This window comes from Acipenser ruthenus, chromosome 46 (assembly GCF_902713425.1).
Source record: "Acipenser ruthenus chromosome 46, fAciRut3.2 maternal haplotype, whole genome shotgun sequence".
NCBI lineage: Eukaryota > Metazoa > Chordata > Actinopteri > Acipenseriformes > Acipenseridae > Acipenser > Acipenser ruthenus.
The window spans coordinates 1,989,296-2,015,576 of record NC_081234.1 but is presented as its reverse complement, the minus strand read 5'-3'; the positions used below and the strand labels follow the sequence as shown (position 1 = coordinate 2,015,576).

At 43.8% G+C, this 26,281-nt stretch overlaps 1 protein-coding gene across 1 annotated transcript; it reads right to left on the bottom strand.

Moving 5' to 3' along the window:
- Nucleotides 1-388: 388 nt before the first annotated feature.
- Nucleotides 389-19,604, bottom strand: LOC131696614 (gastrula zinc finger protein XlCGF57.1-like). Its single transcript, XM_059013800.1, has 4 exons — nt 19,339-19,604; nt 18,530-18,709; nt 11,958-12,329; nt 389-5,450 (listed from the first exon to the last, which is right to left on the bottom strand). The coding sequence occupies exons 1-4, from the start codon at nt 19,418-19,420 to the stop codon at nt 4,564-4,566; spliced, it is 1,521 nt and encodes a 506-aa protein (XP_058869783.1). The 5' UTR covers nt 19,421-19,604; the 3' UTR covers nt 389-4,563.
- Nucleotides 19,605-26,281: the final 6,677 nt, after the last annotated feature.

Sequence of the window (26,281 nt, the reverse complement as noted above, 5' to 3'; positions counted from 1 at the left end):
CTCTTCTTCCACTGTCATGTAAAGAGCTGGTGTTGCAGATCCCCGTCCCTCCCAGTCCTGGCTACAGTCCCAGCCTCCACTCTGCCGCAGCTTCAAGGACAGTCACCCTAGCTGAGTCAGCACTTTCCCCTGCCTCCCTCCCTGCCTGCCCATGCTCCAGATCAAATTAGCCCCACTCTCCTCCTCCCTGCTGTTTTGGGGTTGCTGTGCAATCACATTAAGAGATACCTTTACATATTGGCCTGGCTTTTAAGATGAAATCAATATCCATGCAGCATATCACCTCAAGGTGAAGTAAAGATACAATAGTTTTGGATCCTTGAAAGGCCTAGTTCACTCACCCTTGGTTATAGGAGTGGACAACAATATTCTCCCTTAATAATAATAATAATAATAATAATAATATTTATTTCTTAGCAGACACCCTTATCCAGGGCGACTTACAATTGTTACAAGATATCACATTATTTTTACATACAATTACCCATTTATACAGTTGGGTTTTTATTGGAGCAATGTAGGTAAAGTACCTTGCTCAAGGGTACAGCAGCAGTGTCCCCCACCTGGGATTGAACCCACAACCCTCCGGTCAAGAGTCCAGAGCCCTAACCACTACTCCACACTGCTGGCTTATCCCCCGGATGAATTCTGTATGTACGAACATCACACTGGAAAACGTCTTGTCATGAAATCTGTATGTACGAACATCACACTGAAAAACGTCTTGTCATGAAATCTGTATGTACGAACATCACACTGGAAAACATCTTGTCATGAAATCTGTATGTACGACCATCACACTGGAAAACATCTTGTCATGAAATCTGTATGTACGCACATCACACTGGAAAACATCTTGTCATGAAATCTGTATGTACGCACATCACACTGGAAAACATCTTGTCATGAAATCTGTATGTACGACCATCACACTGGAAAACGTCTTGTCATGAAATCTGTATGTACGAACATCACACTGGAAAACATCTTGTCATGAAATCTGTATGTACGACCATCACACTGGAAAACGTCTTGTCATGAAATCTGTATGTACGAACATCACACTGGAAAACATCTTGTCATGAATTCTGTATGTACGAACATCACACTGGAAAACATCTTGTCATGAAATCTGTATGTACGCACATCACACTGGAAAACGTCTTGTCATGAAATCTGTATGTACGACCATCACACTGGAAAACATCTTGTCATGAATTCTGTATGTACGAACATCACACTGGAAAACATCTTGTCATGAAATCTGTATGTACGAACATCACACTGAGATTATGAGATCACGGGATACAGGGAGAGTCCGTCCATTCATCTGTATGTCACGTATACACTGTGGATATATCTGGAGAGTCGCATATCCAATTGTCATGGATTTCATCGATTTGTCTTTCCTGTCCTATAACTAAAAGTATTACTTTTAATTGAAAATACACTTTTGAAACCAATTTTTTCTTTTAAAAAATGGCCTGCGTATAATGATGTGTGTATTAAAATCGCCAACAAAAGATGTGACTGCCTGTTGCCTGAGTACACAAACAGCAACGTGACTGACTGGAGGTTGAAGGGTTCCGTAGTAGTTATCCTGCGGATCGGACGCTCTCCTCCTCGATGTAAACAAAGCAAGCTTTGTTTAAGAACAGGCGTAGGCTCCACAGGCACGCCCCCCCCAGCCAATCAGGACCTCCCAATCAGCTCAGCTCACCGGACACGCCCCCCAGCCAATCAGGACCTCCCGATCAGCTCAACATTGGTCTCAAATATGCAGTTTTGAAAGAAACAAATAATCGTGCAAAAAAAAAAAACAAGACCTGTGGCACTACACTAGGTAAAAGAAACCTTCAGTTCGCTTGCCTTGCCTGCCAGGAAATGTATTATATTTGCACTAAATAGGTCATTTTACCTCAGCCTTTCTGTCTTTGAGGTCAAGCATAGTTTTCTTTAACCTAGTGCAGTACCAGATAAATTTCTTTCAAAACTACACATGGATTTTAACTGAATCCCTGTGATATGTTGCAATGGTCATACATCATTATACACTGCCATCTAGTGGATAGCTCTGGCAACTACAGATAGCTACAGCTCATTTTCAGGTATGCACCGTTTCCCCTATCTCCTGAGGCCATTAGACACAGGAATGCAGTGCCACGGATGATTAAGGATGACTTTAATGTTTCCCCTCACAATGCTCTGTTGCTTGTTAATAAAACTCTTTAGCATGGATCTCAGTCATCCACAGAGTGCGCTGGCCTCCTGTTAAAAACAGCAATAGTCTGCACAAGGTTTCTAGAGCGTATTTCTGTCCAATGGTCATTTGGCAATCAGACCAGTGACTACATAGCAACAGTATAGATTATTACAAATCTTAAAATAAACAATAAAAACTCTGCACAGTACAAAGGGATCATGGCAAAAGCTGCCAGGAAGAACATTAAGAACATAAATTTCCCAGCATGCAGTAGTTACAAAACAAGAAATGAAACAAGAAATGAAATGGATGGACAAACAGGGACGCTGGAGCCCTGCTACTGGTGACACACTCCACAGGGATGCTGGAGCCCTGCTACAGGTGAAACACTCCACAGGAACGCTGGAGCCCTGCTACTGGTGAAACACTCCACAGGGACGCTGGAGCCCTGCTACTGGTGACACACTCCACAGGGATGCTGGAGCCCTGCTACAGGTGAAACACTCCACAGGAACGCTGGAGCCCTGCTACTGGCGACACACTCCACAGGGACGCTGGAGCCCTGCTACTGGCGACACACTCCACAGGGATGCTGGAGCCCTGCTACAGGTGAAACACTCCACAGGAACGCTGGAGCCCTGCTACTGGCGACACACTCCACAGGGACGCTGGAGCCCTGCTACTGGTCAAACACTCCACAGGGACGCTGGAGCCCTGCTACTGGTGAAACACTCCACAGGGACGCTGGAGCCCTGCTACTGGCGACACACTGCACAGGGACGCTGGAGCCCTGCTACTGGTGACACACTCCACAGGGATGCTGGAGCCCTGCTACAGGTGAAACACTCCACAGGGATGCTGGAGCCCTGCTACTGGTGAAACACTCCACAGGGACGCTGGAGCCCTGCTACTGGCGAAACACTCCACAGGGACGCTGGAGCCCTGCTACAGGTGAAACACTCCACAGGGATGCTGGAGCCCTGCTACTGGCGAAACACTCCACAGGGACGCTGGAGCCCTGCTACTGGCGACACACTCCACAGGGACGCTGGAGCCCTGCTACTGGCGACACACTCCACAGGGACGCTGGAGCCCTGCTACTGGTGACACACTCCACAGGGACGCTGGAGCCCTGCTACTGGTGAAACACTCCACAGGGACGCTGGAGCCCTGCTACTGGCGACACACTCCACAGGGACGCTGGAGCCCTGCTACTGGTGACACACTCCACAGGGACGCTGGAGCCCTGCTACTGGTGACACACTCCACAGGGACGCTGGAGACCTGCTACTGGTGAAACACTCCACAGGGACGCTGGAGCCCTGCTACTGGTGACACACTCCACAGGGACGCTGGAGACCTGCTACTGGTGAAACACTCCACAGGGACGCTGGAGCCCTGCTACTGGTGACACACTCCACAGGGACGCTGGAGCCCTGCTACTGGTGACACACTCCACAGGGACGCTGGAGACCTGCTACTGGTGAAACACTCCACAGGGACGCTGGAGCCCTGCTACTGGCGACACACTCCACAGGGACGCTGGAGCCCTGCTACTGGTGACACACTCCACAGGGACGCTGGAGCCCTGCTACTGGCGACACACTCCACAGGGACGCTGGAGCCCTGCTACTGGTGACACACTCCACAGGGACGCTGGAGCCCTGCTACTGGTGACACACTCCACAGGGACGCTGGAGCCCTGCTCTCACACTGGACTCTTTCAGTGGACTACGATGAATATTTCAGACAAACAGAGGTCAATAAATGAATAGCTTTGTAATAGTATAGTTGGAGTATAATAGTGATAAATAGTGACTTTATATCTGAAAGTCAAATGAGCCCAAAATTACAGCCATCTTAGCTGAAATGGTTTATGAGATATGCACAGTTGTATAGGCAGGCGTGCATTAACAAATTCATACAAGCTGCCCTCCTCAGGGTGCTCTGGTCACATATAAAAATATCAATGAAAAAAAAACACAGAGCACTCCAACTTTGAACAAGAAGTAGTGGGTCCATGGGGCAGGCATGCATGTATCCTTGCTTTCTGTAGAGCTGTGCTTCTTGCTGGATTCTGTCTCTCTGAAAGCAATGCAGCCGGATGTTAAAAGGTGCTGCCATTCCATTACAACCCACTATGACAGAATCCCATCCTTAGACTACTTGGTTTGCTTATCAACATAACATACTGGAGACCAGGGTCCAGTAAAGGCTCATGAATAAAAGAAGAATGAATAAATATAGCATTTCCATTCTTGATTGGTCTTTTCTTTTCTGTTTATTTTAATTTCTAGGAATTAGACACCACTGCTCTTCAAAACAGGATCTTGCGCAGGCCAGACCTAAAACGAAGGACTCTAGCCTGTGTGAAGTCGCTGATGTATCTTAAGCGTTCCTGAGCGCCTGAAAGTCTTTCCACATTCGGGGCAGGGATAGGGCCGCTCTCCCGTGTGGATTCTCTGGTGGCTCTTCAGGGCCCCGGACTCTTTGAAGCTGCTCCCACACTCTGTGCAGAGGTAAGGGTACTCTCCGGTGTGGATGCGCTGGTGTATCTTCAGGGTACCAGCCCGGATGAAGCTCTTCCCACACTCAGAGCAGTGGAAGGGACGCTCCCCTTTGTGAATTCGCAGGTGTGTCTTCAAGTTCCCGATCTGGCTGAACTTCTTCCCACACTGGGAGCAGTAGAAGGGCGTCTCCCCGGAGTGAACACGCTGGTGCGTCTTCAGGGTTCCTATCTGGCTGAAAAACTTCCCACACTCAGTGCAGCGATATGGGGTCTCTCCTGTGTGGGTTCGCTGGTGTATTTTCAGGGTCCCTGAGCGCATGAATGCCTTGTTGCATTTCGTACAGCGATGCAGCTTGTGCTCTTGGTGAGTTTTCTGGTGTGTTTTCAGGTGGCCCAGGTGCCTGAAGCTCTTCCCACACGCAGCGCAGTGACAGGGAGCTTCTCCTCTCTGGTGTGTTTGCTGGTGTCTCGTCAGGGTGTCGATCTGAGCGAAACTCTTCCTACATTCCGTACATCTATGGGAAGGCCGGAAGTTGCCCAGCATTTCAGAATGGTTGACAGCCAATGAATTCGGTGAGGGTAACGTGGGTTGCCGTGTCTGCATGTTAAGAGACGCAGATCTCAGTATCTCAAAATATTCTTTGGGGTGTCTCTTCTTTAAATGATTCTCCAGGTACTGTTTCCCAGTGAAGATGATTTCACAGTAAGGACATGGATACGATTCAAATTCTTTTTCCACTTCAGAAGAGAGAGAGATAAAGAAAGAAAAAAAAATACATTAACACATTGTACATTTATGATTATGTTAAAGCTGGTGACTTTTATTGCTAGGGATGTTTAGTTTCAGCACTAAGCTGACGGCATTTTCGGGAGATCATCGCACACTTTGCTGCTTATTATAGAAGCTTCATATTAACAACCCTTAATTACACGGTTACACAAATCAAAAGTTATGACAAGACTTACGTGATTGATTTTGACAGACCTCAGTAGGGATAACCAAGGCTTTATACTAAGTCTGGGTGTTCAGATGTCTAGAGCTGTTTTCATATGCAAACACTGTAATAGTATGTCATGTTCTCTTGGCTGCACAAATGCAGTTCAGCTTTTAAGTATTTAACTTTCTCTTCGGTTTTACCGAACACTGACTGATGTCAAAAACAGCTGAAACACTAAACCTAAACGACTTGAATCCCTAATTTATGCAAAATGATACAGTTATCATGTCCTATTTGGTGTTGAAAACAACATGTAGTATTTCAAAACTGGATACTATGCCCAGTTCCCGACCACATGCCTAAATCAGTCTTGATCGACAGTCTATACAGAGGTATCTGTCACCCAGTAAGTGATGTTACAATGAGAGTGACAAGACCTCTGAATGCACGTCTAACTGTTTCTCTTTTGTTATCATGATGGATAATTGACAGTCAGATATATGCAAGTTGTCTTTATACAAACTTGTAAATATTTTGTTGCACACAAGTATGTCAGAAGTTAATGAAAGCTTTAAGGTGGTGTAAAATTAAATGTCTCTGAGTTGCCTCACCCAAAAAAAAAAAAATAATAATCTGTCCAAATTCAACTTTTCTAACAAACTCACCCTAAACATAAAACCAGCCCTGGGACAAACATTCAAATATTTGAACAATCACTGCTTGACATGTATTTGTTGGCAAAAAATATTATCTCCATATTTATTTAAAAAAACTGAAATAATTAATGCACATTAGACAGTACAAAAGAGTTTCTTTAACATCTAAATTGATGGGGTACCTTTTATTATTATTATTATTATTATTATTATTATTATTATTATTATTATATGGTAGTAGTCGTCCACATCAGTACAAACAACATTGGAAGAGACAGGCCAAGATCACCTGCAAAACAAATTCAGAGAGCTAGGAAGGAAATGAAAAGACAAAACCAAAACTGTGGTATTTTCTGGGATACTGCCGGCACCTTGCAATGGACCATATGTACAGCTGGAAATACAAAATCAAAATGCATGGCTGAAATCGTGGTGCACACAGGAAGGCTTCACCTTTCTTGAACATTGGAGCACATTCTACAACAAGGACTATCTATATAGGTGGGACGGACTGCACTTTAACAGAAAGGGAACCAATCTACTCGGAGAAAGGATCCTTGAGGAGGTCCAGAAGCATTTAATCTAGAAAGGAAGGGGGGAGAAAACAAGAAACAAGAAGGGAGACCACATCAAAACAAGGGCAACAACTCAGGTAAGACAACTATTAAATGTATTTATCGTAATGCTAGAAGTCTCAGAAACAAAATGTTAGAACTTGAAGCTATTGCACTAACAAGTAACTACGATGTGATACAGTACTGTGCAAAAGTTTTAGGCAGGTGTGGAAAAAGTAAGAATGCTTTCAAAAATAGACATGTTAATAGTTTATATTTATCAATTAACAAAATGCAAAGTGAGTGAACAGAAGAAAAATCTACATCAAATCAATATTTGGTGTGACCACCCTTTGCCTTCAAAACAGCATCAATTCTTCTAGGTACACTTGCACACAGTTTTTGAAGGAACTCGGCAGGTAGGTTGGCCCAAACATCTTGGAGAACTAACCACAGTTCTTCTGTGGATTTAGGCAGCCTCAGTTGCTTCTCTCTCTTCATGTAATCCCAGACAGACTCGATGATGTTGAGATCAGGGCTCTGTGGGGGCCATACCATCACTTCCAGGACTCCTTGTTCTTCTTTACGCTAAAGATAGTTCTTAATGACTTTCGCTGTATGTTTGGGGTCGTTGTCATGCTGCAGAATAAATTTGGGGCCAATCAGATGCCTCCCTGATGGTATTGCATGATGGATAAGTATCTGCCTGTACTTCTCAGCATTGAGGAGACCATTAATTATGACCAAATCCCCAACTCCATTTGCAGAAATGCAGCCCCAAACTTGCAAGGAACCTCCACCATGCTTCACTGTTGCCTGCAGACACTCATTCGTGTACTGCTCTCCAGCCCTTCGGCGAACAAACTGCCTCTGGTACAGCCAAACATTTCAAATTTTGACTCATCGGTCCAGAGCACCTGCTGCCATTTTTCTGCACCCCACTTCCTGCGTTTTCGTGCATAGTTGAGTCGCTTGGCCTTGTTTCCACGTCGGAGGTATGGCTTTTTGGCTGCAAGTCTTCCATGAAGGCCACTTCTGACCAGACTTCTCCGGACAGTAGATGGGTGTACCAGGGTCCCACTGTTTTCTGCCAATTCTGAGCTGATGGCACTGCTGGACATCTTCCGATTGCGAAGGGAAGTAAGCATGATGTGTCTTTCATCTGCTGCAGTAAGTTTCCTTGGCCGACCACTGCGTCTACGGTCCTCAGCGTTGCCCGTTTCTTTGTGCTTCTTCAGAAGAGCTTGGACAGCACATCTGGAAACCCCTGTCTGCCTTGAAATTTCTGCCTGGGAGAGACCTTGCTGATGCAGTATAACTACCTTGTGTCTTGTTGCTGTGCTCAGTCTTGCCATGGTGTATGACTTTTGACAGTAAACTGTCTTCAGCAACCTCACCTTGTTAGCTGAGTTTGGCTGTTCCTCACCCAGTTTTATTTCTCCTACACAGCTGTTTCTGATTCAGTTAATGATTGTGTTTCAACCTACATATTGAATTGATGATCATTAGCACCTGTTTGGTAGAATTGTTTAATAATACACCTGACTATATGCCAACAAAATCCCTGACTTTGTGCAAGTGTACCTAGAAGAATTGATGCTGTTTTGAAGGCAAAGGGTGATCACACCAAATATGGATTTGATTTAGATTTTTCTTCTGTTCACTCACTTTGCATTTAGTTAATTGATAAATATAATCTATTAACATGTCTATTTTTGAAAGCATTCTTACTTTACAGCATTTTTTCACACCTGCCTAAAACTTTTACACAGTACTGTAGGTGTTACAGAAACTTGGTTGTCTGAAAGTGATGGAGATGAATACAATATTAATGGGTACACACTGTAAAGGAAAGACAGGCAGGACAGAAGAGGCAGAGGGGTAGCGCTATACATAAGAAATAGTCTTGAAGCCCAGGTGTTAAATCAGGACAAAGAAAAGAACGCCGAATCAATATGGGTCAGAATAATGGACAAAAATTCAAAGGGTATAATATGCTATAATATGCTATATGCTATAGACTGCCAAATTCAGACGCCAAGCAAAATAATCTGTTATATAATGACATTAGAAATGCAAGTACAAAAGGAGAAGCCATACTAATGGGGGACTTCAACTTCCCCCGTATAAAATGGAAGAACCCGGTGGGGAGCACGACGGATGAAATTAAAATGGTGGAAATGACAAATGACTGCTTCCTAACGCAATTTGTCAAGGCACAGACTAGAGGGGAGGCATGCCTTGATTTAGTCTGTGTGGTCCAGTGGTTAAAGGAAAGGGCTTGTAACCAGGAGATCCCCGGTTCAAATCCCAGCTCAGCCACTGACTCATTGTGTGACCCTGAGCAAGTCACTTAACCTCCTTGTGCTCCGTCTTTCGGGTGAGTCGTAGTTGTAAGTGACTCTGCAGCTGATGCATAGATCACACACCCTAGTCTCTGTAAGTCGCCTTGGATAAAGGCGTCTGCTAAATAAACAAATAATAATAAAAATAAATAACGGAGACAGAATACCTAAAACAGAGGTCAGAGAGCCATTGGCAAACTCAGACCACAACATGGTCTCATTTGAAGTGATTTTCAAAACCCAAAAAGTAATGACTAAAGCTAAGGTTTACAATTTTAGAAAAGCAAACTATAAAGGTATGAAACAGAGACTAACAGAAGTAGATTGGAGTAAAATAGAGAAAACATCCACAGAAAAAGGATGGCTGTTTTTTAAAAATGTAGTACTAGAGGCTCAAAACAATTACATCCCAAAAGTAGACGAATATAAATCTAAAACAAAATGGCTGAAATGGGACCAAAAACAAAGTACACAGAAAGAGTACTTGGAACTGCAAACACAAGTCAAAAAGGAAGTTAGGAAGGCCAAGAGAGAGATAGAAATCAATATTGCTAAGGGGGCTAAAACCAATTCCAAAATATTTTCCCAATATTATAACAGCAAGAGAACATTCAAAGATGAGGTTAAATGTCTAAGAGACACAAATGGCAAAATCATAGATGAAGAAAAAAAAATAGCAAATATATTAAATGATTACTTTTCACAGGTTTTTACAAAGGAGGACATGGACAACATGCCCCACATGGTGACCTGTTCCAATCCAGTTTTAAATAACTTTAGCATAACAGAGACAGAAGTGTTAAAGGGACTAGGAGCTCTTAAAAAAACAAATCCCCTGGGCCGGATGAGATCCTCCCAATAGTACTCAAAGAAACGAAAGAAGTTACTTACAAACCGCTAACCAAGATCATGCAACAGTCTCTTGACACAGGGGTTGTACCGACAGACTGGAAAATAGCAAACGTAATACCGATCCACAAAAAGGGAGACAAAACCGAACCAGGTAACTACAGACCAAAAAGCCTGACTTCTATTATATGTAAACTTATGGAAACTATAATAAGATCCAAAATGGAAAATTACCTATATGGTAACAATATCCTGGGAGACAGTCAGCATGGTTTTAGGAAAGGGAGATTGTGTCTAACTAACCTGCTTGACTTTTTTGAGGATGCAACATCGACAATAGATAATTGCAAAGCATACGACATGGTTTATTGAGATTTCCAGAAAGCTTTTGACAAAGTCCAGCATAAAAGATTAATTCTCAAACTGAACGCAGTAGGGATTCAAGGAAATGCATGCACATGGATTAGGGAGTGGTTAACATGTAGAAAACAGAAAGTACTGATTAGAGGAGAAACCTCAAAATGGAACAAGGTAACCAGTGCTGTACCACAGGGATCAGTATTAGGTCCTCTGCTATTCCTAATCTACATTAATGATTTAGATTATGGTATAGTAAGCAAACTTGTTAAATTTGCAGATGACACAAAAATAGGAGAAGTGGCAAACACTGTTGCATCAGCAAAGGTCATTCAAAATGATCTAGACAGCATTCAAAACTGGGCAGACACATGACAAATGACATTTAATAGAGAAAAGTGTAAAGTATTGCATGCAGGCAATAAAAATGTGCATTATAAATATCATATGGGAGATACTGAAATGGAAGAAGGGAACTATGAAAAAGGAGTTTATGTTGACTCAGAAATGTCTTCATCTAGACAATGTGGGGAAGCTATAAAAAAGGCCAACAAGATGCTCGGATATATTGTTAGAAGTGTTGAATTTAAATGAAGGGAAGAAATGTTAAAACTTTACAATGCATTAGTAAGACCTCACCTAGAATATTGTGTTCATTTCTGGTCACCTCGTTACAAAAAGGATATTGCTGCTGTAGAAAGAGTGCAAAGAAGAGCAACCAGAATTATCCCAGGTTTAAAAGGCATGTTGTATGCAGACAGGCTAAAATACTTTAATCTATACAGTCTTGAACAAAGAAGACTATGCGGTGATCTGATTCAAGCATTCAAAATCCTAAAAGGTATAGACAATCTCGACCCAGGGGACTTTTTTGACCTGAAAAAAGAAAGAAGGACCAGGGGTCACAAATGGAGATTAGATAAGGGGCAGTCAGAACAGAAAATAGGAGGCACTTTTTTACATAGAGAATTGTGAGGGTATGGAACTAACTCTCCAGTAATGTTGTTGAAGCTGACACCCTGGGATCCTTCAAGAAGCTGCTTGATGAGATTCTGGAATCAATAAGCTACTAATAACCAAACGAGCAAGTTGGGCCGAATGGCCTCCTCTCGTTTGTAAACTTTCTTATGTTCTTATGTTCTTCTTCTTCTTATTAATTAGTCATTTAGCAGACACTTCTATCCAATGCTACTTATATAGACTTGGGGGTGAACTAAGCATCAACAACTGCTGCAGTCATTTACCGTAGGGTCTTGGATTTCTAATCCGAAGGACGGAGCACAAGCAGGCAAGGCGACTTGCTTAGGGTCACACACAGTTAGTCAGTGGCTGAGCGGGGATTAGAACCGGGGACCTCCTGGTATCAAGCCCTTTTTTTTAACCACCGGACCACCAAGCCTCCTTACTTTTTACTGTACCATAGTACAACATGTACTTTTGTATTCCTGCTAATTACAGATTATTTGTTTATACTGAAAGGATAATCACACATGAAAAAACATGTTTGTCACAGCACTACCTAAAACGCTGGAACAGTAATACTTACAATTGGCACTGTTTGTGGAACAAGTTGGTCTTTCCTCCTCTTCATTCAACCACAGTGGAGGGTTGTGAAGATTCCCCTGAATGGATCTCAGCTCAGTGCCCTTTTCAGAATCAGCGTTCATGTCCGATTCACTGTCTTCCTGAGGCTGGACCCATACCTGCTTAGCATTCTTGTCAGCATCCACATCTTCATCATCTACATCATCTTGCTCTTCACAGACCTCCTGCTTGACTTGAACACACACCACTCCAGGGACGTCCTCTTTACTGTACGCATACTCAGGATCAGGGACCTCCTCTTTAATGTGGATACAATGAATCTTCATATCTTCCTTCTCATCAGAACAAGTGGATTGATTTTCTGGACCTGAGTCTGTATTGAAGAAACATACAACATACCCAAAATGTACCTTTTTAAGACTATGAGCCTATTCACAAAGCAAAGCTTTAACTCATGATTTTTTCTTGTTTTTTAGATAAGGGTAAAACCCCTATTTCAATAAGGATTCATTACTTAGACCTGGATTTAAATGAGCAAGACAGGAACATTTAGCAAATGCATCCTCTGATTCACAGTTTCTCTTGACAAAGGTATATTAAACATACTGAAACATTGGGAAGTCGGCTCTTTTGAGCAAACTCTTATATAATATACTATTACTTCCCCCCCACTGCACCAATTCCCCACAACAGCTCAGGAGAACTGAAAGCCAGTGAGTGTTTTCTGACCACAGCACCAAGACAATTACAGCAGAGCGGGTGATGGTGAATTACCGGTCTCTGGATGACAAAGAACAGTCCTGCAGGTGTCCATTTGAGCTCACCAGGCACCTGGCCAGTAGGATCTGCTCTAGCATGATGAGAGGAAACAGTCCCTAATGGTTTTGCCTTCCTAACCTGCAGGAGCCCCAGAGCCAATACGAAGCTCCCTCCAGGATCCCAAGAGAAAACCCAGGACGCTTCCCTGCACACCACGCGGCTATGCTTTTACCAGGGGAGACCCTCTGGGACCCCTGTGCTCCCCTGACTGCATGACTCACCCTGCACACCACGCGGCTATGCTTTTACCAGGGGAGACCCTCTGGGACCCCTGTGCTCCCCTGACTGCATGACTCACCCTGCACACCAAGTGGCTGTGCTTTTACCAGGGGAGACCCTCTGGGACCCCTGTGCTCCCCTGACTGCATGACTCACCCTGCACACCACGCGGCCGTGCCTTTACCAGGGGAGACTATTGAGGATGCATTGTTTGCGTGGGAATTTAAACGGAAATCCATGTTCATTGTCATAATTTATCAGCAGTTAATTTGCACTTGGAAAAGGAGGGTTTTAATTAACGAAAGTGTATAAAACTCACCTTGAAACAGAAATTTAACAGACTGCGGCTGTGATGCCGATAATCCAGAGAGAGTGTACAGGACTACAGTTAATTTCTTACAGTACTTAGATAATTCAATATTTGTGGTTATGAAAATATATGAGCCTTTTCTATACTTGTGGTCAGAGTCCTGCGCCGGTCCGATTTTTACTTCCCGCTTCCGACCCGGACCCGCTACTACAGGACCCGACTCGAACCCACAGCCCGCTGCAACACCGTCTTCTTACCCGTGACCCGACCCGTTTTAATAAGACCTGTAAGGCTGAGGAAGGCTGTCTTCATAGACAGGTACTTCAGCTCTATGAAGTGTATGGACTCAAACGGGGCCTTCGTGAGAGCCTCCAGTACAATATTAAGGCTCCATGTTACAGAAAATAGAATTGGCTCGACATAATGTACTGGCATTTTGTACTCCTATAACCTTGCTCACATAACCTTGTATGCTTTGCCTAAGATAAAGTTTGTTACAAGGAACCGCAAGATGCCTACACTGCAGCTGCGGCTGTAAGATAAAAGGATGAGCCAGACGTGTCTTTTTACACGTATACCCAAATCACCCATCCTTTTATCTGCTTGCTTAGTTTTATGCCACGTATGCATAGTTATAAGTTTTCTCTTATATGCTAATACCTGAATCATCATTGGCTAACCCTCTGCCTTGCTGACAGTTTTAAGGTATATAAGAAACTGTTCCAACTCTGTATGTTGAAACACTGCTCGATGATTATCTAGCACCCTGTGTGTTGAGAGTGTTTTCAGTTTGCAAACTTAAGAAATAAAGGCCTGTGTGTTTGGAACTCGCAGTCTCTCTTCCTTTTATTAGAATTTCCACGACAGAGAACAGTCCTCCTGGGAGGGTGTAATCGCCAAGCGCTTTTAAGAAATCGGGTAGCCAAGAAATACGCACCCGGAGACATAGAATCTACGGGGGCATGGCATGCAGAAATAGCCGCTAAATACACCTTCAAAGTGGAAAGTGACCTACTAGCATCAAGCAGTTCTTGCAGAAACTGTAAGATGACTAGCATAGGGCAAGATATTCGATAATGGCTTCTAGCCAGACACCAAGCTTGGAAATACCTCCACTTATAGGTGTACAAAGACCTAGTGGAGTCTGCCCTAGCCCTCTGCAACGTACCCACAACCGCATCTGATAGCCCTAGGGCTAACCAGTGGTCCCTTTCAGGGGCCAGACCCATAGCCGGAACCTGCACGGTTCTGGGTGCCAAAGAGTGTGCACGGGTGCAGCACCGTGCACTCTTGCACTAGCCCTGTGGCAGTGGCCAAGCACCGTGTGCATCGTGCACTTTGTGTGCATCGTGCACCGTGCGTACCGAGCATCGTGCACTGTGCGTTCATGCACTAGTGCTGTAGCAGTGGGCACCAAGCACTGTGTGCACTGCATATACCGAGCACTGCGTGCACTGAGTATTGAGAGCACTATGTGCACCTGTGACAGTCTGGCTCGCAGTGGTGATGTGGATGACGTCACGGACCAGGAAGTAACTCAAACCAAACAGTGGATGGGCGGTTGAAGCTGAGTGTTAGTGCACTCAGCGTATTTAATAAACAAAACAAAAGATTTAAACAAAACACAAAACAAAAAGGCGCGAGGGCCAAACGAATAAACAAACAAGTAAGTTTCGTGCTGGATACTCCAGCACGTTTTAGCAATTGTTTTCTCTCTCTCTCTCTCTCTCCCGTTCTCCACTCTCGAACACTCCACACCCCGAGTGCATAGTGCTGCTGGTTTATATACTCTGGCCGAGGGATTTAACTAGTTGGTAATTATCTTATTATCCCCCGGCCAGAGTCTGCACGTGTTTGGTAAGGATGCATGACTGTCAGCTAGTTAAATAATCAGTAGCTGATCAGCCATGCATCCTCACGGGGTTTTTAAATAATAATAAAAGACGCGGCGCTTTTACCCGCGCCGCAAACAAAAATACAAATAATAATAAATAGGGGCGGGACACTCCGCCACAGCACCGCGTACCGTGCAGTGCTGTGACTGTGCACTGATGCTGTATGCTGCACCGGGGGGGCTGCTACACAATTGTGCCTACCCTAACCGCACGGACACTGGTCAGTGCGTAGTGTGCACTAGGGGGACACAAGGGCCGAAGCCGCGGTGGGCGAGTCGAAGCAGACAGCAAAAACTACGGTAGAATAGATAGTATAGGGGGGAGCACACTGTTTGTTCACAAGGCCTGACTCACCGAGGTGGACAGGCCTACACAGCCAGCGAGGTCTACTCGACAGCTGGGATGCGGCAAGGCCTAGTCCCGTAGAGGACAGCACGGCTGGAAGAGTCACTCAACAGCAGGGATACGGCAAGGCTTAGCCTCGTGGAGGAACTGTGTACTCTCAAGAAAGAAACAGACAACCACTCGCGGGTGACTGCACAGGCAGTCGCTCACACACTACAGACAGATAACAAAGAGCGGCCTACCACGCAAGCGAGGCCGCTGAAAGACAGAAAGGCAAAAGGCTCAGTCTTTTCAAAGTCGTTGATTCCGGGAAAGTGGTTGGCCAGCTTTCAGCACAAATGCAAGGGAAATACAATCAATTCGATTCGACTCGAGAAGCTCTTTTCTATCAACACACTCAGCTCAACACAGAGGTCTTACCTTACCGTCTTGAGAAGGAAAAAGAGTAATGGCTTCCTCAGGATGATGGTTTTATTCCCTCAGTGGGCGGGACCGAGTGCATCATCCCAGGAAGAGGCCTATCGTCAGCTCTGGTATAGAGAGCTCAGCGATACCTACCATGGAATATCCCACAAGTAATGTCACTGGTGATATTACAATAAAGTATCTTTCGGTGATTGCGGATTTGCAATGCGTCCTTGGCTTTTAACACCTGTGTCTAATCCACACAAGAACGAAAAACAGGTGTACAAGGACACACAGATCCACTAGGAATGTGATCGACATCATTGACATGTATTTTGCCTAAATGTATTTGTAATATTGTCAGACTCGCCCCACACTTTATGTACAATGTACACTGTAAGCACAATTGCCTGGAACTAATAATTATTTTTGATATAAGGACATATCTGAACTAATCTGTTAGAGTCATTCTTGAATACGCAGGATGTTGTACAGCTTGTGGACTTTTGGCTGGAGAAATTCCTGAAACATCCTATACAAAGGAGGAGAGAGGTTAATGAGCCGAGAATCGGGGGATTTTAGCTGAACCTAACACTGAGGGTCTCTACAAGATAATATTTAGATTGGGGCCTGAGATAAGGATTTATTGAGGAAGTAAAAGTTGGAGACGACCGAAGGAAGTCATAAATTAGATAATGAAGTCATCCCATGCAGGGTGAGTCAATCATAGTCCAAAAACAACGGAAGACAGTTGTAGGGGAAATGTATAGGTCTCTGTGCGAAAATCCTATAAGAACTGGCAACTTGCAGCAAGAACTTTGAATTGGTTCTGAATTGGTTTCAGAGTTGGTCTGACCTGGTTTCTGAGTCTCACATGGCTCATAAGAGAAGATAGCATTAAGCTTATACCTCTTGACTGCAAGAAGATTCTGTACCCTGCAATAAACGAACGTCAAAGAAAGCTCCGGTTTCGGGACTCCTGCTGATAGGAAACGAGACGTCTGCGAGTCAGTTTATCTACGCTTCGAAACGAACCATTCCCGGCACGGATACAAGCTTCTGTTCCCAGTCATAACCATAGATAACGAGACTGTGTCTGCCTTTGGGGCGAAGCATTCAAAGAAGAAAACACACAGTATAACGAGAATCTGTCTGCCTTTGGGGCGAAGTATTCAAAGAAGAAACCACACAGGACGTGTGTGAAACCCCCACTTGGGTTTTGAAAATAAAGCAGCCCAACTTAGGTTTGAAGAATTGCAGGACTAAGCGAGAATATAACTACAACGGAAGAGGTGTTCAGCAGACTTTGGGGTCTTCCTCAAGGAACCATTGAGTATAATTCCCTTACCATTCCCTTGTGGAACTAGAGTAATTAATGATAATTACAACACATAGCAATTTATAAAATAGTGATCTTAAATTGTGCTTTTAAAGCTCGTATGAAAAACCTCAGAGTTTGAACCCTGTTAAAAACTAAACTGATTAACTCATATTGCCATATGAAGTGTTGCAAAAGTATACTTGTGTAATTGTTAGTAAACAATTGTAGTCCAGCCGTAGCTGTGATATGTTATTAGAAGAACTGTAATTGTGAAATTGGTTTTGCATTTCAATCATAAGTGCTTGTGTTTCACGAATTATTTTGCCTGTGAGCAGTAAGCACAGGGCCACTGTCTGTGTAATTGAGCTGAGGGAACTGTCTGCAGAGTGACGCCATCGGTTTATTATTATCTAATAAACCGCTACAATATTTTAACCTACTTTGTTGTGGTTGAGGGTGTTTTGTGTGTTCATTGTAATTTCTCGATCTTATACACATCATTAAAAAAATATATATTGATGAGGTCTTAATTAACGTGAATGAATATTCAGATTATTTAACAGATAACAGATTGTCTGTGTTTAGTCGGTGATCTAATATGGTAATGGTCATATAGTATTCATTCAAGTTGATTAACACACGTTAATTTGAACTGTATTAATTATACAAGTTAATTAAGTATTTAAATTAATTATTAAACAAACTAACGTAATTAGCCCCACAACACTTTCACCTTCCCACGTTTGTATGCATATACAATGCTCTTATAATACAGTAAGTGTTCGGTGGCGACTTATAATCATGTTGAGTTTATTTAATAAGGAAGCGAGCAAAGAGTACCAGAGCAAATGCATGATTAGAGGAATTCACCGAACAATTAACTATAAACAAATTGTGTATTGGGTTAGGGAGTTCTATCGTCATTTTAAAAGCTTCATAAATATATAATCAATTGTTCAAGTGTTAATCAAGTGTTACATATATGATATACATGTATAATAACTAACAACTGCAAACACAAATGGCACTTCAAATGTATTTATTTATAGCCTACATATACACCCACCACCCCCTTTGATTTACAGCCACACGCCAGATAATAGTAAATCAGAATTTGAAGCTGGCCTGGTAAATGTTGGTTAAAGGCTGTTGTTTTGCGGCACAGTGTTGTTTTAACAGGCATATTGCATGCTTTTATAATCATGTTGAAAGCGTGTGTGTGTGTGTGGGGGGGGGGTGCTTTAATTTACTGTACCTACATTCTCCAGTACTTCCAGCAGATGTCTTTTCTTCCACTGGGACTGTACCCTCCTTCTTAACGATAACAGTGCCGTCTTCAGAAATAACCCATTTAATGGGGGCAGATGCGGACTTGCAGATCTCTGGATTCTCATGAGCAGATTCCGTCTCAGAACGCTTAGCCACTGTCACCTCAGAACCTGAGTAAAGCAAAATATAAAACCTGAATATCTTCAGCAATAAAAACAAGGTACCCTGGCCTATAGGACAGCTAATCTGATAACGATGGGGGACCTCTCCTCAGCAGAACTTCATTCTGTTATGTTTGATTTTAGATTTTATGTTTCACTTTTTTTCAGCAACAACATTAAGTTGTTTTCATGTGCCACGATTTGAGGACCCTACCGCATACAGTGGAGTCAGACTGAATTCTGTTCAGTGAATAGGGAGAGGACGCTGGTACTTCCCATCAAACTTACTGTTGCAGCACGATCTTCTACAAAATGATAATAAAGTATCTACAACAAAACATAAGGGAGTCATTATTATGTCTATTAAGAGAGGGCACATATTTTATGTACTGCTGCATTATTAAATTATAATGTCATGGATATTATTCAGCTATGGGACATATTCTAAGTGCCGAAGTTGCACCTTTACTTTCTTATAAAATGTTTATTCATATAATTATGTATTCCGCAGAAAACAGATCACAGTGAATGTTTATTGGGCTACGTTTTATTTGTTTACTTACGTTAGGGTTATAATTATTATTTATGTATTTTTCCCGAAACAAACTAGACAGAAAGGCACACTCAGAAAATCGTACCTCGCCCCAGGCTGTAGGTCTGCCCAGTATTTCTCATAGTTTCTTTGTCTTGTTTATCTTTATTCTGGCTCCAGAGCTTCATCCTTTGGTTCAGCGTGCACTGGTGTTAAGCTTCTACTTCTGTCACCCAGAACAACAAAAATACAAAACAAAACGTAGCAAAACAAACACAGCCCTGCCCGTTACGACCCTTTCAAGCGAGCACCGCCCTCTTCACAAACTAGCGTGGTGTTCAGCCAACCAGGATCTGAGTGGGAACGCTTTCAGCCAATCAGACTCCATGTGTACACGGCAACTCGGTCAAGTTTGTTCCAGTAAACAAAGCGACAGACAAATCTAGGAAACTCCTCCGATCACTTTAGGGAAGAAAATCTGCTCTGATTCAGTCCTGTCAGAAAACTGTGGAACAGCTTCAAGCAGAAGATACATTACTTACAGGAAATGCATACGCATAATACAGTGCATAGCCCTCGGTTTTTAAATGAAAAGTTACAGCTTTATGACATATATTATTAAGTATGGTTAAACACAAACAAAAAAGTTTTCTTATTGATAGGTGCGTCCCCTGAATCCCCTGCTAAGAGATCACCGGTGGTGCATCGACGCACTAATGTTAGCCTATGGGGCCTTTCCCTGACATCCCTGCAGCATCTGATTGCGTTCACGAAGCTCAGACTTTCACCAGTCTGCGTAGAGTCTGCGTAGAGTCAAGCAGCTTCTTGAAGGATCCCAGGGTGTCAGCTTCAACAACATTACTGGGGAGTTGGTTCCAGACCCTCACAATTCTCTGTGTAAAAAAGTGCCTCCTATTTTCTTTTCTGAATGCCCCTTTATCTAATCTCCATTTATGACCCCTGGTCCTTGTTTCTTTTTTCAGGTCAAAAAAGTCCCCTGGGTTGACATTGTCTATACCTTTTAGGATTTTGAATGTTTGAATCAGATCACTGCATAGTCTTCTTTGTTCAAGACTGAATAGAATCCGTGGCTAAGCGGACCTCCCTTCCTCCAGGCAGCTAGCTGAAGGTCTTATTATGGGCACAGATAGAGTTATACATAGAGCCCTGTGAAATGATTTTTATTTTTTTATAATTTTCAGTTTTATTTTTCACAAATTATTATTTTATTACAGATACACATAAATAAAACAACTCAAATAGTTGTATATCAATAATAGTATAGTATACATCATGTTTCAACTACAGTACATACATATGTTTTATTAAACATTATCCGCTTTTTGTTTTAAACATTTTGACATAAGAAATTAAGAAAGTTTACAAACATTTGGTCATTAGTAGCTTATTCCCAGAATCTCATCAAGCAGCTTCTTGAAGGATCCCAGGGTGTCAGCATATGACATGCCTTTTAAACCTGGAATAATTCTGGTCACTCATCTTTGCAGTCTTTCTAGAGCAGCAATACCCTTTTTGTAGCAAAGTGACCAGAACTAAACACGATATTCTAGATGAGGTCATACTAATGCATTGTAAAGTTTTAACATTACTTCCCTTGATTTAAATTCAACACTTCTCACAATATATCCGAGCATCTTGTTGGCCTTTTTTATTACTTCCCCACATTGTCTAGATGAAGACATTTCTGAGTCAACATAAGCTCCTAGGTCTTTTTCATAGATTCCTTCTTCAATTTCAGTATCTCCCATATGATATTTATAATGCACATTTTTATTGTCTGCGTGCAGTACTTTAGACTTTTCTCTATTAAATGTCATTTGCTATGTGTCTGCCCAGTTCTGAATGCTGTCTAGATCATTTTGAATGACCTTTGCTGCTGCAATAGTGTTTGCCACTCCTCCTATTTTTGTCTTGTCTGCAAATTTAACAAGTTTGCTTACTATACCAGAATCTAAATCATTAATGTAGATTAGGAATAGCAGAGGACCTAATACTGATCCCTGTGGTACACCACTGGTTACCTCGCTCCATTTTGAGGTTTCTCCTTTAACCCTTTGCTCGGTACAGTGAAAAGTGTTGAATTTAAATCAAGGGAAGTAATGTTAAAACTTTACAATGCATTAGTAAGACCTCACCTAGAATATTGTGTTCAGTTCTGGTCACCTTGTTACAAAAATGATATTGCTGCTCTAGAAAGAGTGCAAAGAAGAGCAACCAGAATTATCCTGGGTTTAAAAGGCATGTCGTATGCAGACAGGCTAAAATAATTGAATCTGAAGAATTCAGTCTTGAACAAAGAAGACTACGCGGTGATCTGATTCAAGCATTCTAAATTCTAAAAGGTATAGACAAAGTCATCCCAGGGGACTTTTTTGACCTGAAAAAAGAAACAAGGACCAGGGGTCATAAATGGAGATTAGATAAAGGGGCATTCAGAACAGAAAATAGGAGGCACTTTTTTTACACAGAGAATTGTGAGGGTCTGGAACCAACTCCCCAGTAATGTTGTTGAAGCTGACACCCTGGGATCCTTCAAGAAGCTTCTTGATGAGATTCTGGGATCAATAAGCTACTAACAACCAAGGGAGCAAGATGGGCCGATTGGCCTCCTCTCGTTTGTAAACTTTCTTATGCTCTCTCTCTCTCTCTCTCTCCCTCTCTCTCTCTCTCTCTCTCTCTCTCTCTCTCTCTGTAGATAGATAGATAAAAACACACACACACGTACATTATATATGACAATTATTTATATAGGCGGCACAATATGTCAGGTTGAAATTAATTGATTAGGTTTCAGGTGTTAATAATGTGTAGTCTGTCAGCATTATTTACCAAAAACTTTATTCAGTGATATGTAAATATATACGTATGTATTTAAAAAAAAAAAAAGTACCTGTAATGGTAAAATTTCACTAATGAGAAGAATATTCTGTATAAAATAGGCGATGCTACATCGGTATTCTTTTGTCACATGCCACATCACTGCTGCACATCACCCCACCCCTCCATTACCAGGGGAAGTCAGGAAGCAATTGGCACGGTGCACAAACAAATTAGATGCTGATAAAAGTCTGGTGTTCCAATACCAAAATAAGTTTTAAAAAAGTAAACATCAAGAAATAATACAAATATTTAAATACAACTTTCTGTATGGAGTCCTGGTTTGATTCTCTGCAATGATGGCGTTCTACTGTCTGAAGCGCAGTAATGGCAGGTCCAAAATAGGTTGTTTTGCATCTAAACGGACAGTTATTCAGCTGGCAACAGGCAGAAATGGAATCTAGACATATTAAGGAACAAAATGATATAAAAAAAAATTAGTCTGACAGGGGGTTCAGCCAACTCAAAAACTAAGGGCTTTCTGAGTTTTGGCTTTGGACTAAAAGGGTTACAGCACAGGGGTGGTGGTTGGGGTTGTGATCTCCTCGTCTCCTCCTTCTCCCCTGGTTCTGGATCTTTGATTAGGGGTGCCCGTTTAACCCCTTTTAAGACCCCTGGGCTTCTGTGAGGGGGCACCCATTTAACCCCCATGATAACCCCTGGGGTTTGATGAGGAGATGCCCGTTTAACCCCTAGGAGCAGCGCTGGGCCCTCCAGATACTGGAGACAGCGGGGCTTCTCCCTCTGGCACTGAAGACGGCAACGGCTCCTCCCCCACTAGCTCTGGAGATGACAGCAGCCCCTCCCCCTTTGGTTCTGGAGTATTTGATAGAATGTGTGACTAACAGAACCTGTATACATTCAGAAAAAGGCAAGAAAAGAAGGAACAATCTCGTTGGTGTTCGAGCCTGTGCAGATATGTCACAATGCCAGCTCAGCTCAGAACTTTCAGAACCACTCTGCCTGACTCTGTAGACAGCCCATTCACTTTGGGAGGGGTTGGGGTGAGGGGTGCCAGTTATATAAGCACTGGTCCAGGCTGTTAAACTCGGCTTCGCCTTGTGAAAAAACAAAACCCCAAGGAATGCAGATATTAAACAATATTTTAACACCCTGTCGTGTGTAATTGCTTTCTTATACATAACAGAGATAATATGTATATATGTGTGTGCGTGTGTGTATTGTAACACAGCAGGGAGGGGGTTAAAGCCTCCCTGAGTGGAAAACATGTACAGAATGCACATTTGTTTAGTTTAATTGTTTTGCTTTATTGTTTAATTGATTTGTTAATGGTTTTATTATTAATTATCCCCTGCACCTGGTAGCTATTGTTAAATTAAAACCAGGTGCAGGGTATTTAAGAGAGGCAGCTAGTCTGCTCAAGGCTGCTGAGGAGAAGGAGGCAGAAAGGTGTGCTCTGCTTCCTGGCAGTCATGAGTGAAAAAGTAAGTGCTGTATAAAACCAGTGTGTTTTGTAAGGAACGGGGAAACAGTGTAGCTGTCCCGTGTTAGCCAGGGTGTACCTGTGTGTTAGTTAGTGCTCGTACAGAGCTAGGTGTTTATTTTGTGTGTTTTGTTTGATTTTTTTTGTGTTTATTAAAAATAGCGCACCCGCGCTTAAAATCCATTTCTGTGTGCCGGGTCTATTTTTAAAGGGGCAACGAACCCGAGCGAGGGTGAACCTGTTACATTTGGTGTCAGAAAGTGTGGGCGCCCCTACGACCCAGAAAGATGGATTTATGGTACCTGATCGAGCAGATTAATAGAAATGCCGCTGCTCAGAAGGAGCAGCTGGAGAGATGGGAGAGAGAGATGGGGTTGGCACCGCAGAAGAGACAGGAGCGGGAGCCAACCGAATTGGAGCGGTTACTCCTGGAATGGGAGCAGGCTAGCGTAGCTCCGCAGTCTCCAGAGCCCAGAGGGGAGGAGCCGCCGCTTCCAGAGCCCAGAGGGGAGGAGCCGCCGCTTCCAGAGCCCAGAGGGGAGGAGCCGCCGCTTCCAGAGCCCAGAGGGGAGGAGCCGCCGCTTCCAGAGCCCAGAGGGGAGGAGCCGCCACTTCCAGAGCCCAGAGGGGAGGAGCCGCCGCTTTCAGAGCCCAGAGGGGAGGAGCCACTGTTGCCAGAGTCACCAGTGGAAGTCAAGGGGGAGGATGTGCCGCCTCCCCTGCAAGCCAGTCCGGCGTTGCCGAGGGAGGTCCCTTGTCCCGGCAGCGTGGACACCAGGCCGGAATGCCCAGACCTCCCTCCGCTTGACCTGGCTCCCAGGTCGCAGTACAGCCAGGCACAGTCGCCTGCCTGGTCCCTTGCTTCACTCCCCCTGGAATCCCAGACGTCGCTGCGCAGGATGAAGACGTCACTGCGCAAAAGGCAGACGTCGCTGGCGCTCCCCCTGCTGATTGCTCCATTCCGCCTAACTACTGCTCCGCTCCCCCTGAGATTCAAGACGTCGCTGCGCCGGTCCACAGCCACGCGCCTCTGCCTGCCAGTCCTGGCTCCCGGTCACCGGCCTGCGCTGTGGTCGCCCTGGACAAGCCGTCTGGGTCCCTCCTCGTCGGTCCTAGGTCCATCCCTGGAAACGCCGGAGGGACCAACCCACCCTCAAGCCCGCCCGTGGAAGAGGGCGACAATTGACATTGCTGGACTTGAGGGTGGGTGGTCATTTAAGGGTGGAGGGAGGTGGCCGTCGAGTGGCCGGTGTCTTGAAAAGACAAGGGGGGGGAAGTGTAACACAGCAGGGAGGGGGTTAAAGCCTCCCTGAGTGGAAAACATGTGCAGAATGCACATTTGTTTAGTTTAATTGTTTTGCTTTATTGTTTAATTGATTTGTTAATGGTTTTATTATTAATTATCCCCTGCACCTGGTAGCTATTGTTAAATTAAAACCAGGTGCAGGGTATTTAAGAGAGGCAGCTAGTCTGCTCAAGGCTGCTGAGGAGAAGGAGGCAGAAAGGTGTGCTCTGCTTCCTGGCAGTCATGAGTGAAAAAGTAAGTGCTGTATAAAACCAGTGTGTTTTGTAAGGAACGGGGAAACAGTGTAGCTGTCCCGTGTTAGCCAGGGTGTACCTGTGTGTTAGTTAGTGCTCGTACAGAGCTAGGTGTTTATTTTGTGTGTTTTGTTTGATTTTTTTGTGTTTATTAAAAATAGCGCACCCGCGCTTAAAATCCATTTCTGTGTGCCGGGTCTATTTTTAAAGGGGCAACGAACCCGAGCGAGGGTGAACCTGTTACAGTATATAGGTAGTATATGAATACTGTATGGTAACCTGTGGCTGAAACTAGCCATGCTGCCTCCTGGCTGTAGGTGACCTGCACTGTTGGTTTTACTGAAGCACCACAACATGGGCACGAGACTCTTGCACTGTTGGTTTTACTGAAGCACCACAACATGGGCACGAGACTCTTGCACTGTTGGTTTTACTGAAGCACCACAACATGGGCACGAGACTCTTGCACTGTTGGTTTTACTGAAGCACCACAACATGGGCACGAGACTCTTGCACTGTTGGTTTTACTGAGCACCACAACATGGGCACGAGACTCTTGCACTGTTGGTTTTACTGAAGCACCACAACATGGGCACGAGACTCTTGCACTGTTGGTTTTACTGAGCACCACAACATGGGCACGAGACTCTTGCACTGTTGGTTTTACTGAGCACCACAACATGGGCACGAGACTCTTGCACTGTTGGTTTTACTGAGCACCACAACATGGGCACGAGACTCTTGCACTGTTGGTTTTACTGAGCACCACAACATGGGCACGAGACTCTTGCACTGTTGGTTTTACTGAAGCACCACAACATGGGCACGAGACTCTTGCACTGTTGGTTTTACTGAGCACCACAACATGGGCACGAGACTCTTGCACTGTTGGTTTTACTGAGCACCACAACATGGGCACGAGACTCTTGCACTGTTGGTTTTACTGAGCACCACAACATGGGCACGAGACTCTTGCACTGTTGGTTTTACTGAGCACCACAACATGGGCACGAGACTCTTGCACTGTTGGTTTTACTGAAGCACCACAACATGGGCACGAGACTCTTGCACTGTTGGTTTTACTGAGCACCACAACATGGGCACGAGACTCTTGCACTGTTGGTTTTACTGAGCACCACAACATGGGCACGAGACTCTTGCACTGTTG